General features: G+C 33.8%; 1 protein-coding gene across 1 annotated transcript in view; it reads right to left on the bottom strand.

Moving 5' to 3' along the window:
* The window catches only part of LOC132718126 (peroxisomal trans-2-enoyl-CoA reductase-like), a 127,051-nt gene that overhangs the window by 24,996 nt on the left and 88,371 nt on the right, over nt 1–13,684 (bottom strand). The window contains exons 4-5 of the mRNA XM_060701753.1: nt 11,240–11,321; nt 615–711 (exon numbers count right to left, since the gene is read on the bottom strand). Coding sequence (XP_060557736.1) covers nt 615–711; nt 11,240–11,321 — 179 coding nt within the window. The remainder of the gene's footprint in view (nt 1–614; nt 712–11,239; nt 11,322–13,684) is intronic.

Raw genomic sequence — 13,684 nt, 5'->3', positions numbered from 1 at the left:
TTTTTTTAGCTCATTTTATAATCTATATCAAACACATACACGCACACACACACACGCGCGTGCACCAGGTGAATGGATAGATGTCACCACATCACATCGCATAATCGCAATACTGACATCTTTCCATATTTCAAGTTTCATAAAAATATCTTCAGTACTTTAAGTTAATTAACTTTGAGTTATCATTGGATCCAGTTTTTGCAGACGGCCTGTGACCAGATTGTGATAAAGGAGCATTTCTATTGTTATTTTCTTTTGTTGTGGCCACTTCCTGTACTGTTATGGAATGAATCCTATTGTTTGTTCTGTTTACAGATAGATGACACCCAATCCCTATTTGGAAGTGCAAACTGACTTATGAATGGAAAGATGGATGGAGGGTAACTATATAATATAGTCCCCTCCAGTCAAACCAACAAGAAAACTGCACTTTCAACTCAAAGTAAATTCTGAGGATCTTTACCATGAATGCCATTTATAATTCTATTTTTCAAAATAGGAAAAATAAAAATAGTAATAGATGTATGTCACTGTGTATATATTGTCAAAAGATGATGTCAAAAAAGTTCTTATTTGTAAAAGGGTTTGTAGAGAAAATATCCTAATATACTAACCGGAGCAACTGAATTAATCCTGACTCCATGAGATGCCCACTCTATAGCAAGAGATTTAGTAAGATTGTCAACAGCAGCACGTGCCGCACCTGTATGACTGTAAAACAAGAAAAAAATACCATGACCTAATATAACAAGTACCACCACCTAGCAGGGGTACAGCTGACTTTTTCTTTTTTTTCTAAAGTCAAAGACATCAGAGGAAGAATATATTAGCAATGAGTACTCCTAGGAAACAGAACTTCTTGTATATTTTATATTTTACCTTGATGGGCAAGGTAATTTAAAGGTGAAGGTCACATATAAATTATCATCATGTCAGTTTTCTCATCAGTGCTCTTTTGTCAAAAAATGAATTAAATCCATCAATAACAAGAGGGCCATGATGACCAAGAGTCACTCACCAGAAACAACTGCTTTTCAGTAAAAGATAAAAGACTACGTGAGAATGCTACAGACAAAGTTTGGTAATCTTCTATCAATTAGTTCTGTAGAAGGAGACATTTAAAGGTATTTCTTTTTTAGCCTGGGGGCAATTACATTTATACGAGCAAATTTGTTAAAAACAAGATTGCATTTGAGATTTTTTTTGTTTCTACACAATTGAAGATTGTCAAAATGCATTGTCATAATGCATAGATCCCTGACCTATGTAATTCTTATTATCAGATTAGTGGTTAAATCTATTGTTAATCCAATAAAAGATCAGAGTAGGAATATATCAATGCACTTGAGTCTAGTGAATTTGGTGGTGAACATCATATTTCACACAGTCTAAATTTCATGACTACATCAAAGGACAACACAGTAAGACACTTTGTCAAAATTTAGGTCAGCTGATATCAAAGTTCACTTTACATCTTTATCTGTGCACATGGTTCAAATTTCAAAGCTGTACATCAAAGGACAAGAAAGTAGGTCACATTCTCAAAATCTAGGTCACCTGATATCAAAGTTCAATTTTACAACTAAAACTGTGCACATGGTCAAAATTTCATTGCTGTACATCAAATGACAAGAAAGTAGGTCAATGTACCCTTGGGCAAGGCAAAATTTTAACCCAAGGGTTTAATTCAAAACAATCTTGATACAGGTCCACCAAACAACATTTCAAGTCAAATATCTAAGCTGTAGCTTTCTCCCATTCAGAAAACATTTGTTTTAGTTTCTGTTTTTATTATGTGTACATAATGAGAATCACTGCCCCCGGGCAGGGCCAACTTTGACACCAGGGGAAAAATTTGAACAACTTTGGTAAAGGACCCATAGATGATATTATATAGCAAACATCAAAGCTCTATGCCTTGTACCTTCAGACAAATTTTTTTACTATATGTACATAATGAAAATCAATGACCCCGGGGCGGAACCAATTCTGACCCCAGGACTATAATTTGAACAATCTTGGTAGAGGTTCACTTGCCATTTATTTAACCTCTAGCCTTTGTGAATTCAGAGAAGAAGATTTTTCAAGTTTTTACTTTATACATTAAAGGAAAACTATCGACTCTGGGGCAGGGCAATTTTAACACTAGGGGCATAATTTAAACAACTTAAGTAGAGGGCCCATAGATGATATTATATACCAAATATCAAAGCTCTAAGCCTTGTACCTTCAGACAAGAAGATTTTTTAATTTTTTACTATATGTACATAGTGAAAATAAATGACCCCTGGGGATGGGGCCAATTTTGACCCCAGTGCTGTAATTTGTACAATCTTGCTAGAGGTTCACTACACAATGTTTTATGCAAAATATCTTAACTCAAGCCTTTGTAAATTTAAGAGAAGATGTTTTTTACTATATACATATAAGTAAAACCTATGGCCCCCGGGGCGGGGCTAATTTTGACACTAGAGGCAAAATTTAAACAACTTTGGTAGAGTACCTATAGATGATATCATTTAACAAATATAAAAGCCCTAAGCCTTGTACCTTCAGACAATAAGATTTTTTTTGATTTTTTACTATATGTATATATTGAAAATCAATGACCCCCGGAGCGGGGGCAATTTTGACCCCAGGGCTTTAATTTGAACAATCTTGCTAGAGGTTCACTACACAATGTTTCATGCAAATATCTAACCTTTAGCATTTGTCAATTGCTAGAAGAATTTTTTTTAAGTTTTAACTATAAGTTTTTACTATATACATATAAGGAAAACCAATGACCCCCGGGGCGGGGCCGATTTTGACCCCAGGGCTATAATTTGAACAATTTGGGTAGAGGTCTACCAGACAATGCCTTATGCAAAATATCTAAGCTCTAGGCCTTTTAGGTCTTCACAAGAAAGTATTTTAAGTTTTTACTATATGTACATACAGTGAAAATCAATGACCCCTGGGGCGGGGCTGATTTTGACCCCAGGGCTATAATTTGAACAATCTTGGTAGAGGTCTACCAGACAATGCCTTATGCAAAATATCTAAGCTCTAGGCCTTTTGGGTCTTTACAAGAAGGTATTTTAAGTTTTTACTGTATGTACATATAGTGAAAATCAATGACCCCCGGGGCGGGACCGGTTTTGACCCAAGGGCTATAATTTGAACAATCTTGGTAGAGGTCTACCAGACAATGCCTTATGCAAAATATCTAAGCTCTAGACCTTTTCGGTCTTTACAAGAAGGTATTTTAAGTTTTTACTATATGTACATATAGTGAAAATCAATGACCCCCGGGGCGGGGCATATTTTGACCCCAGGGCTATAATTTGAATAATCTTGGTAGAGGGCTACACACAGGTGAATCGCTATATGCCACCGCATGGCAGATGCTTCGGTGGCATAAAAATCTTCTGTTGGCACTCCATAATTGTTTTTTAAAAATCATCCAGTTTACTCAGGTCATTATGTACATTACACACACATTGATTGCATAATGCTTACCATATTTGGCAGTAGGGAGTAGACACAACGTCACTTGATACCTGTATGCATGTAAACCGTGTAATTGAGGCAGAGGTGTGTAGAGTTTGTTTGAAGAGTACTGACTACTGGATTATAATTGGACTTAATTATTTTGGCCCTCTGGGTGTTAAAACAGGCATTATTTATCTGATTAAAAGGTGTAAAAGTCCTTTAAATCAGACAAAGCAATGCATTGGGACCAGACATTTAGGGTCGCTTGTCACATATGACAGGGAGTCGTATAATTCAGAACAGTTATATAGGAAAATACGTTGGGAGGACTGAGACAAGGTCGGATAAGACAGGGAGTCGTTGAAATCAGGGGGTCGCTAAGAGTCTCGACTGTATGTATATAATAAAAATCAAAGACCCCCCATGACAGGACCAATTTTGACCCCAGGGCTATAATTTGAACACTTTTAGTAGAGTTTCATTAGATGACATTACACACAAAATATCTAAGCTCTAAGCCTTGCACTTTCAGAGGAGAAGAATTTTTAAGTGTTAACTATATAAATATCAGGAAAATCAATGACCCCCTGGGACAAGGCCAATTTTGACCCCAGGGCTATAATTTGAACAATACAATGTTTGTAGAGTTTCCTAAGACAATACAACACACAAAATATCTAAGCTCTAGGCCTTGCACTTTCATAGGAGAAGATTTTAATAACTTCCTGTCCCAGATGTTCAATTGAGCAGAACCATTTTAACAATTTAAGTAGAGCTTCATGCTTAAGGAGCATCCTAAGAAAATTTCATCATATTTGGCCCAGTAGTTTCTGAGAAGAAGTCATTTCTATAAAAAGATGACGACGGTCACACTGATGCATTGACAAACAATGGACGCCGGACAAATAGTGATGTAAAAGTTGAAGACAGTATATAATTCATCAAGAACAGTGGAATCCAGAATTAAGCCTCAAATGTGACTGATTTACTATAGAATATACAGTATGAAATTTCAGTGGCCCAAGACCTTCAGAGAAGAAGATTTTTAAGTTTTGACTATACACATACAAAGTACAAATGTTGCTGCAATGCAGCAATTGAGAAGCTCTGCGCAAAAAATGCGCTCATTACAAATACCTTACCAAATTATTCCTACACACAGGTCATGTTATATTCAGATTAAGTACTATTGTAGATTTTTCCCGAATGTTTTGTAAACCATTTTTTGCATAATTATACTTATAGTATGCACTGTCCATAAATACAAAGAGGGGCCAGATATTAAATTTGAAATAATGCTTTCACTGATGCCTACCTGGTAAGGAAAGTAATTCCATTCAATACAAACAAGAATTACAAGACTTGTAAATGTTATGTGACATGACTGTACTGTGTTCTGTTTGTGTCACTACTGTATTCAGTAACTTACATGTAAGATGATAAAAATATCAAAGTCAAAAATATCTGTTTTTTTATTATTATAATTGTAACAAATATACAAATAGTAACAAATGGGACTAATATTATAATATAGTAATATTACATGAATTATTTTCATGTCAAATAAAAAAAAATGGTTTCTTTCAATACTGATAGAAGACTGTTACCTGAATTTTAGGCAGGTATGAGGAAATTCACTAACATCATGTGCGTGCGAGTCAAAGATCTAAAAGCTACTTGACATTGGTGATATATTAAAAGCTATTGTTAATTGATTTATTGGGAGATCAATAACCTTTTTTTGCTGAATTGCTTTAAAACCATTCATAAAAAAAAACAATACACCTCATGTTCAAACTGCAGATCAAAGTTTCCATTGTTACCAATGATGCGATCTATCTATCTATAGTCTATGTTAAATGAGGGTCCATCCGCCCGTACGGGCACAAAATACAGCTTTCGCTGTCGAGTACAGACCCCGGACATGTCACCAAGCACAAAGTGTTGATAATTTACGTCCGTGCATAACCAATGATGCCAATGAAATGTAATTTTAAATACTAAAGTTATAATTATTTCAAAACAACCAATATATCAATATATTATTATTAAACATTTAGTTTCATAAATATAAATTAAGAATAATTATCAAAAGCAAAATTATTAAGGTCTTATGCCTGAAATCTTCTTTATATTGACAAATTCAATCACTAATAGCATACTTGATTTGCTGTGTGTAAATGTAATTGAAAATGAAACAAATTGTAATTTCATGTACTACTAAAAAAGGGAAATAACAAATTTATAACCAAAGTGTCAAAAATCAGAACATTTATAGCTATTTAAAGCTTTCGAATTCATGTACAGCAGAACTGCTTTCCGGTTCTCATTCATTAATATGACATGCTGCGAATCACCGAAGGGGGAACCAATATAATAAACGAAAGGAGTTATTGAATCCGAATTTATTTTTAGCTGTAAATCGAAGGGATTAATTGATAAAATCCGGGCCCATGGACAAAAAAATAGTAAACAAAAATAGCTCCGCGCCTGCGGGCGCGAAGCAATAAGAAAAACCTATGACCACCGGTGCAGAGCCAATTTTGACACTTGGGCTAAATTTGAACAACTTTCATAGAGGACCTATAGATGATATTATATTCCAAATATCAAAGCTTTAAGCCTTGAACCGTTCAGACAAGAAGATTTTTTAAGGTGTTTACTTTATTCATATAAGGAAAACCTATGACCCAGGAGCAGAGCCAATTTTGACCCCACGACTATAATTTGAACAATCTTTGTAGAGTTCTACTACACAATGCTTGATGCCAAATATCTAACCTCTAGCCTTTGTCAATTCAGAGAGGATTTTTTAAAGTTTTTACTATGTACATGTAAGGACAACCTATGACCCTTCAATTTTTGACCCAAGGGCTATAATTTGATCATCTTTGGTAGAAGACCTATGGGTGACTAGAAATGCGTCGTCACGCCAAGGATGCCCCCGCATGCAGCCAAAATTTCAGATGTTATAATATTTAGTTCCAAATTTGTTTGTACAAACTATTTTTTTCATTTTAAGTTCAAAGTCCTTAAAACTATTCAATGTTAGCACAAAACATTTTTATACAAAATTCAAGGCACTGAAACTATTCAGTGTTAATCTTTTGTAAATTGCATATTGCATATTTGTAGCCAAAATAATGACTACATACGTTTCCACAAAAATATGAGTGCTGAAACTAAAAATTCAAAATTTTTCCAACATTTAAGAGAGATAACTTCGTCCAAAATCATTGAACCACGACCAAATTCAAACTTGAACTTCTGATTCCTAAGATGATTCTATATGTCAAATTTGAGTTGAACATGTACAATCATTGGGGAGATAATGAACAGAAATTAAAAATTTCTGATCTTTTTCAAAGTCCAAGAGGGATCTCTCTGTCAGCTATTATCAAACCATGACCAAATTCAAACTTGACCAGTTTATTCTTATGACAGATCTATATGTTAAATTTGAGTTGAATATGTACAACTGTTGCGGAGATAATGAACAGAAACTGAAAATTCATATTATTTTCTAAGTGAAAGGGACATAACTCTACCAAAAATCATCAAACCATGACCAAATACGATCTTGACCTGCGACTTCCTTTGATGTATCCATATGTAAAATTTTATTTGACTGTGTAATACCGTTGAGGAGATAATGAACGGAAACTGAAAATTTCATATTATTTTGAAAGTGAAAGGGGCATAACTCTGCCAAAAATCATCAAACCATGGCCAAATACAAACTTGACCTGCGAATTTCTTTTGGGTATCCATATGCAAAATTTGAGATGAAAGTGTAATACCGCAGGGAAGATAATGAACGGAAACTGAAAATTTCATATTATTTTCAGGAAACTGAAAATTTCATATTATTTTCAAAGTGAAAGGGGCATAACTCTGCAAAAAACCATAGAACCATGACCATATTCAAACTTGACCTGCGACTTCCTTCGTCGTATCCTTATGTCAAATTTGAGTTGAATGTGTAATACCATTTAGGCGATAATGAACAGAAACTGAAAATTTCATATTATTTTCAAAGTGAAAGGGGCATAACTCTGCCAAAAATCATCAAACCATGACCAAATACAAACTTGACCTGCACATTTCTTTGACGTATCCATATGCCAAATTAGAGTTGAATGTGTAATACCGCTGGGGAGATAATGAACAGAAACTGAAAATTTTATATCATTTTTAAAGTAAAAGGGGCATAACCAAATACAAACTTGACCTGCACATTCCTTTGATGTATCCATATGCCAAATTTGAGTACTTGAATGCTGTTGAATCACCCTTAGGATATGTGGCCTGCTTTTTAAATGTGTCCTTTTGACGTCATATCTGTGATATGCAGGCTTCATAACCTCTGATCCCCTTTCAAAACTCTATTTTATTTAGTTCAGCCCATTGTTTTCTCGTTTAGGGCACACGCATTTTTTTACTTGGGGACCATATATGTACAAATACTGTACATCTTTTATGAATATCTCGACAATTATCTTCTACCTTTTATTTAGCCTTTTTATAAATTAAGAAATAGTCGGCCAAGATGTAATATAAATAATTTAGAATAACGGTAAATCTCACGACCATGGTGATGGTTAAAACAATGTACCTGCCTATTATATCAATAATGTGTGAAATAATAATTTGTTTGACCAATAATCTGGTAGACATTACATTGAGTTTATCGACAAATGAACGAATCAAATAGCTTGCTGTAAATTCAACCTCATTTTCTTACAATATAAAACAAAACAGACAACATTTTTTATGTAAAGGCCCAGAGATACTGTCCGTTTAGGATAATTATTTAGTGATGCGGTGGTCAAGTCCACTATTACGGTGTAAAACAGTTATCATATTGTGTTTATTATCTTTAGGCACGCAGGCTTCCGATATAAATTAAAATATCGACAAATTAATCAACTGTCAGCGTAACGCAGTAGGTAACGTTGTCAGTTAATGTTTTAGTTAAATATCAATGCAAGACTGGTTCGGATTGTACTTTTTTCGCGAAAATAATTTCTATATATAAACAATCAAATACGAATATGTTATATTTTTCTTGACGTAAAGAAGTGTTAAGTGTTGTGTTTATTTCTTTTAACTTCACATTTCACATTTTTTTTTGTTTCCAAAATTAATATCTAGCAAATGTGAACAACCTTATATTGAATGCTTAACGGAATGAATACTTGTATACAAATTGTTTCAACAATATTTCAGTTGGCACGAAATACTCGTGCACTGCAAAAGTACTATGACTACCGCATACCTCACACTGTACAGGTTAAAATATTATTACCAGTATATTTAAATTATTAGATATTATAAAAAAATCTATCTTTATTTTCCAGTTCATTTGCATCTTCAGTAAAATTGTTAAAAGGGAAACAAAAAAGGAACAACGGACAACTTGTGAGGCTCGAACTTGTGAAGAATTTAAATTTGTATTGCATCCCAAATGACTTAACCAACTTTGCCATCAAGACCTTTAAAATTTTGCAGTTTATCTAGTACTATATTCGCTTCTAAATACCCTGTTTTACCTATTCAGACAAAGATTGTAAACTTTTGTGTACACAAAAAATGCAACGTCACTCTCACATTATCATAGCGGCACAGTATGACTGGTGATGACAAATTTGGCAGGTCACCCAATGATCATTCCTGTAAAGTTTGTTTACTGTGCAGTCCTTGGTTTCAGAGGAGATGTTGTTTAAAGGAATTTTTACCACGCATGACGACGGACCGTGGGTGATCACATAAGGGATAAACTCTATAATAAGTGAAAATCAAACTTAATCCTTGTTTTGATATAACATACTTACATGCAAGATATAAACACAATCACTTAAATGCTTCAAAATTTATTCTGCTGAAAACAATTGTTTGGACAGATGCCATACCATATGTTTGTAAGTTTATTTGGGGGGTCGGGTTTAAAATTAGTGAATTACCACTTTAAAACAAACACTAAAAAACAAATACACAAATCTTTACTTAAGGTGACAACAGAGTCAATTAACACTGAAAATACCTAAAATGAGATTCTTTGCTTAGAAGAATTATCAACCTTTTCTGAACACATTCGTGATTTGATTTTGAAGCAGTTAATCCAAAAAACGTTTTAAACGTTTCGAAATGGTACCTATATTATTTATATCTGCTATTCGTTATTATATCAATAATGTATGAAATAATAATTTGTTTGTCCCATAATCTGATAGACATTACATTGAGTTTATGAACAATTGTACGAATCAAATAGCTTGCTGTAAATTCAACCTCGTTTTCTTACAATATAAAATAAAACAAACAACATTTTTTTATGTAAAGGCCCAGAGATATATGACTGGTGATGACAAATTTCTAAAATATTTTATGATATTCTGCGGATGATATCAAATTTGTTTATGAATCGATAGAAAAATCAGACAGACAGCGAAATATATTTTTAGTGAATGTTTTCAATATGTTTGCCAGTAAATCGAACACAGTACTAATAAACCTGAGACAAAGTATGAAATAATTTATTTTGTGTGCAAGAAGAAACTGAATCGAGATCTTTGCTGTGTATAGATGAATATTCATGATAATAAAAATCAGATCATATTGATCGAGTGATACCTTTTATTTCTAGGAATTGGTCGGACAAAAATATATAATATCCCGTTCTTATTTGTACATCATTTTACGGACTTATGCTCAGTTTTTCTTTATTTTATACATGAATACACAGGCAGTGTGACACTGATATATATAATGATGATGATAATTTCTTTACAATTTGTGTATTTATATTGCAGTGATGATGTACTATGTACAAATCCAAAATAAAATTATGTTCTGTTCTGTTCTGATAATAAACTTCCAAAGTGAAACAAATAAATTATCCCGCTGGTGGTACGCACGTGAAAGCGTTCCATTTCCCCCCACAGAGTTCCTCAAATTTTACCAATAGTCACGTGACATCTGAGACAGATGCCAGACGGACAGTATATCACGTTAAGATTTGAAGAAATTTCTGCAATAAAATGATATTAATCAGCAGATTTTTAATTGGTCAGATGTCACTGGGTCATAAAAAGTTGTTCGAGTATGTAACCGTATCTTGTTGACCACCTTAGATGCGATATTTGCGTGTTATGCAATAATTTAGTGTGAAACGCAGCCGTCTGAGAGAGAACAGCCGATTTATGACACTTCGTTTGATGTGTGTCGGTCTAACTTTGAATCGGCATAACTTTTTTAATAATCAAGCAATTTACATGCGGTTTAAAGCACATGAAAGGGATTCATTTACGGAGGGAACCATGTCGGGGATTTTTGTAAGCTCAATCAGTGACCTAATTATCTTTAATTACGTAATATGTATGGTGAAAAAGGTCGCATAAAATGTTTGACCTTACGTAATATATTTTTGAGAAAAGTTAGAAATAATCTGAGACACGGTTCCCTAGATATTATAATTCTGTTTATATTGCAAAAGTTTGATGACACAAAAAAATGACTTTGATAGGACGATTTTAAAATAATAGGATTTTTGTTCAAAATTTATTATTTACAAAGGCATTTTTTCAAATGTTATTTTTTATGAAGATCATAGACATTTAATGCACAAGATTTAAATAAATAACAATTATTACTAAAATAAGTTGGTTTAAATGACATTTATGGAAGTACCATGGAAAGTGTCTGTTGTCACCTTAAGTCTAAAAGTATGAAATACTCACGTTTTAATGTTTAATAAATTACTAACCTCATCATAGGGAAACCTTTCCACATATCAGCAATGATATTAACTATTACACCTCCATGTTCTCCCATCCACTGATTGTAAGCTTAAAAAAATAACATGATGGCCTATAATAACTCACCTGAAATTCATTGTATTCTTCATATCAGCAGTAAGTAATTGGGTCTTTCTAAGTCAGGCCTTTTGGACCAAAATGACTTGATTTATATAACTTTTGTAGAGGCCCACTTTGAATTACTACACAACAATTAGGGGCGTCCATGACCGAGTGGTTAAGGTAATTGATTTCAAACCACTTGCCCCTCACCACTGTGGGTTCGAATCCTGACATAGACTTTGGATTATTTCATGTGAGGAAGCATCCAGCTAGCTTACAGAACGTCTGTGGTTCTACTCAGGTGCCCGTTCGTGCCTGAAATAATGCAAGGAAGGGCACCTGAGGTCTTCCTCCACCAGTAAAGCAGGAATGTCGCAAAATGACCTATACTGTGTCGGTGTGACATAAAACCCAATCAAACAAACAAACATAACAAATAATTTAGCACTGCCAGAATTAAGGTTGTTTTTCTATATAAATCTTTGTAAACATAGTGATACTTGGGGATTGCCCCTAGGGGCATGATTTATAAAAAAAAATATGTAGTGGACAACATGATATTTCATTATACAAGCTCTGGGCATTGTACTTCCGTGCTAGAAATTAAAATCAAAGCAAAGTACAAGAGCCACCAAAAAGCGGGGACAAAGCTAGGCTTTATTTCTTATTCTTAAAGCAAGCAAATAAAAGGTTTAAAAGAAAATTAAAGAAAAAAGATTTTCCAGATTTTTAAATTACAATAGGTAGGTCTAGTCACACTTGTTGTTTTTTCCAAGTATGAATATTTACCATAAGGTTAATTCTTCATCAAATTATTGATGTCAGCTGATATCAAAGTTCACTTTACATTTAAATCTGTGCACATGGTCCATATTTCATATATAATATAGTTTCTATATTTAGACCCCTAGGCTTTAATTTAAACAATGTTGACACAGGTCCACCAGGCAATATTTCATGTCCAATATCTAAGCTCTAGCTTTCTCCCTTTCCAAAAATCTTTTTAGTTCCTGTCTCATGTATATAAAGAATACTCATGACCTCCAGGGCAGAGATAATATTGTTTCAATTGAACAATCTTTGAAGAGGTACACAATGTTTCATACCAAATATCTAAGCTCTAGCTTTTGAAGCTTCAAACATTAATCTTTCCATAAGATTTTACCTTAATTATTTTTGTAATGAAAATATAGGCAAGGCTTATTTGACCCCAAAGCCATAATTTGAACGAACTTGGAGAGGTCAACTTCACAATATTTCATTCCAAATAACTGACCTCTAACCTTTGTCATTTCAGAAAGTTTTTTTTCTATATACATGGTAGGAAAACCTATTTCCCCCGGGGTTGGGCCAATTTTGACAGAGGCAAAATTTGAACAAAATCTTTCGATGTCCACTAGGATAATTATGTTTCATGACAAATATCTGTGCTCTAGCTTAGTCATTTCAGAGAAGAAGCTCTAGCCTTTGCCATTTAAGAGAAGACGAATTTTACTATAAACATGTATATATAGCATATATCAATCCAATTTTGACAGAAGAGGCAAATTTCTACAACATTGTTTCAGGACCTATAGATGATACAATGTACCAATTATCAAAGCTCTAAGCATTGTACCTTCAGATAAGAAGATTTTAATTTTTTACTATACATGTATGTACATAATGAAAATCAATGATACCCTCCAAGCGGGACCATTTTTGACCCCAGGACTATAATTTGAACAATCTTGCTAAAGGTCCACCAGTCAGAGATTACTTATAATTCCTTTTTGTTGCCATGGCAACCAGATTTCTGCATGGAAACAAATTCATTGAATAACTTTTGAAAGCCTTCACCCAAGGAACAATTCTGCCAAGCTGAGTTGAAACTTGACTAACAGTTTTTAACAAGAAGATCTTTTAAGTCCAATATAGATCACACGCACACACACACACACACGCACACACTATATACCACCACATGGAAGATGCTGCAGTTGCATAAAAATCAACAACAAGAGGGCACTGATGGTCCTTATATAGCTCACCTGATTATGTAGGCTCAATCCCATTTTATTTGGGCTGTGTGACCTAGTTTTTGACCACAGATGATCTGTATTCAAACTACTTTACCTAGAAATCATCAAAACAACTTTTCTGACCAATTTTAAGGATATTTGGATTACAACAGTAGCCACTAAGGTGTAAACAAGGTTTTTCCATATATGGGCTGTGTGACTTAGTTTATGAACACAAAGGACCCATATTGGAACTTAATTGACCTGGAAATCATCATATCAACCTTTCTGACCAATTTCCAGGATATTTTGACTGCGGTAGAACAGTAGCCCCTAGAGTGTTAACAAAGT

This window comes from Ruditapes philippinarum, unplaced genomic scaffold (assembly GCF_026571515.1).
Source record: "Ruditapes philippinarum isolate M1 unplaced genomic scaffold, ASM2657151v2 ctg56_1_1_1_1, whole genome shotgun sequence".
NCBI classification, from domain to species: Eukaryota; Metazoa; Mollusca; class Bivalvia; order Venerida; family Veneridae; genus Ruditapes; species Ruditapes philippinarum.
This window is presented reverse-complemented; position numbering and strand designations above follow the sequence as displayed.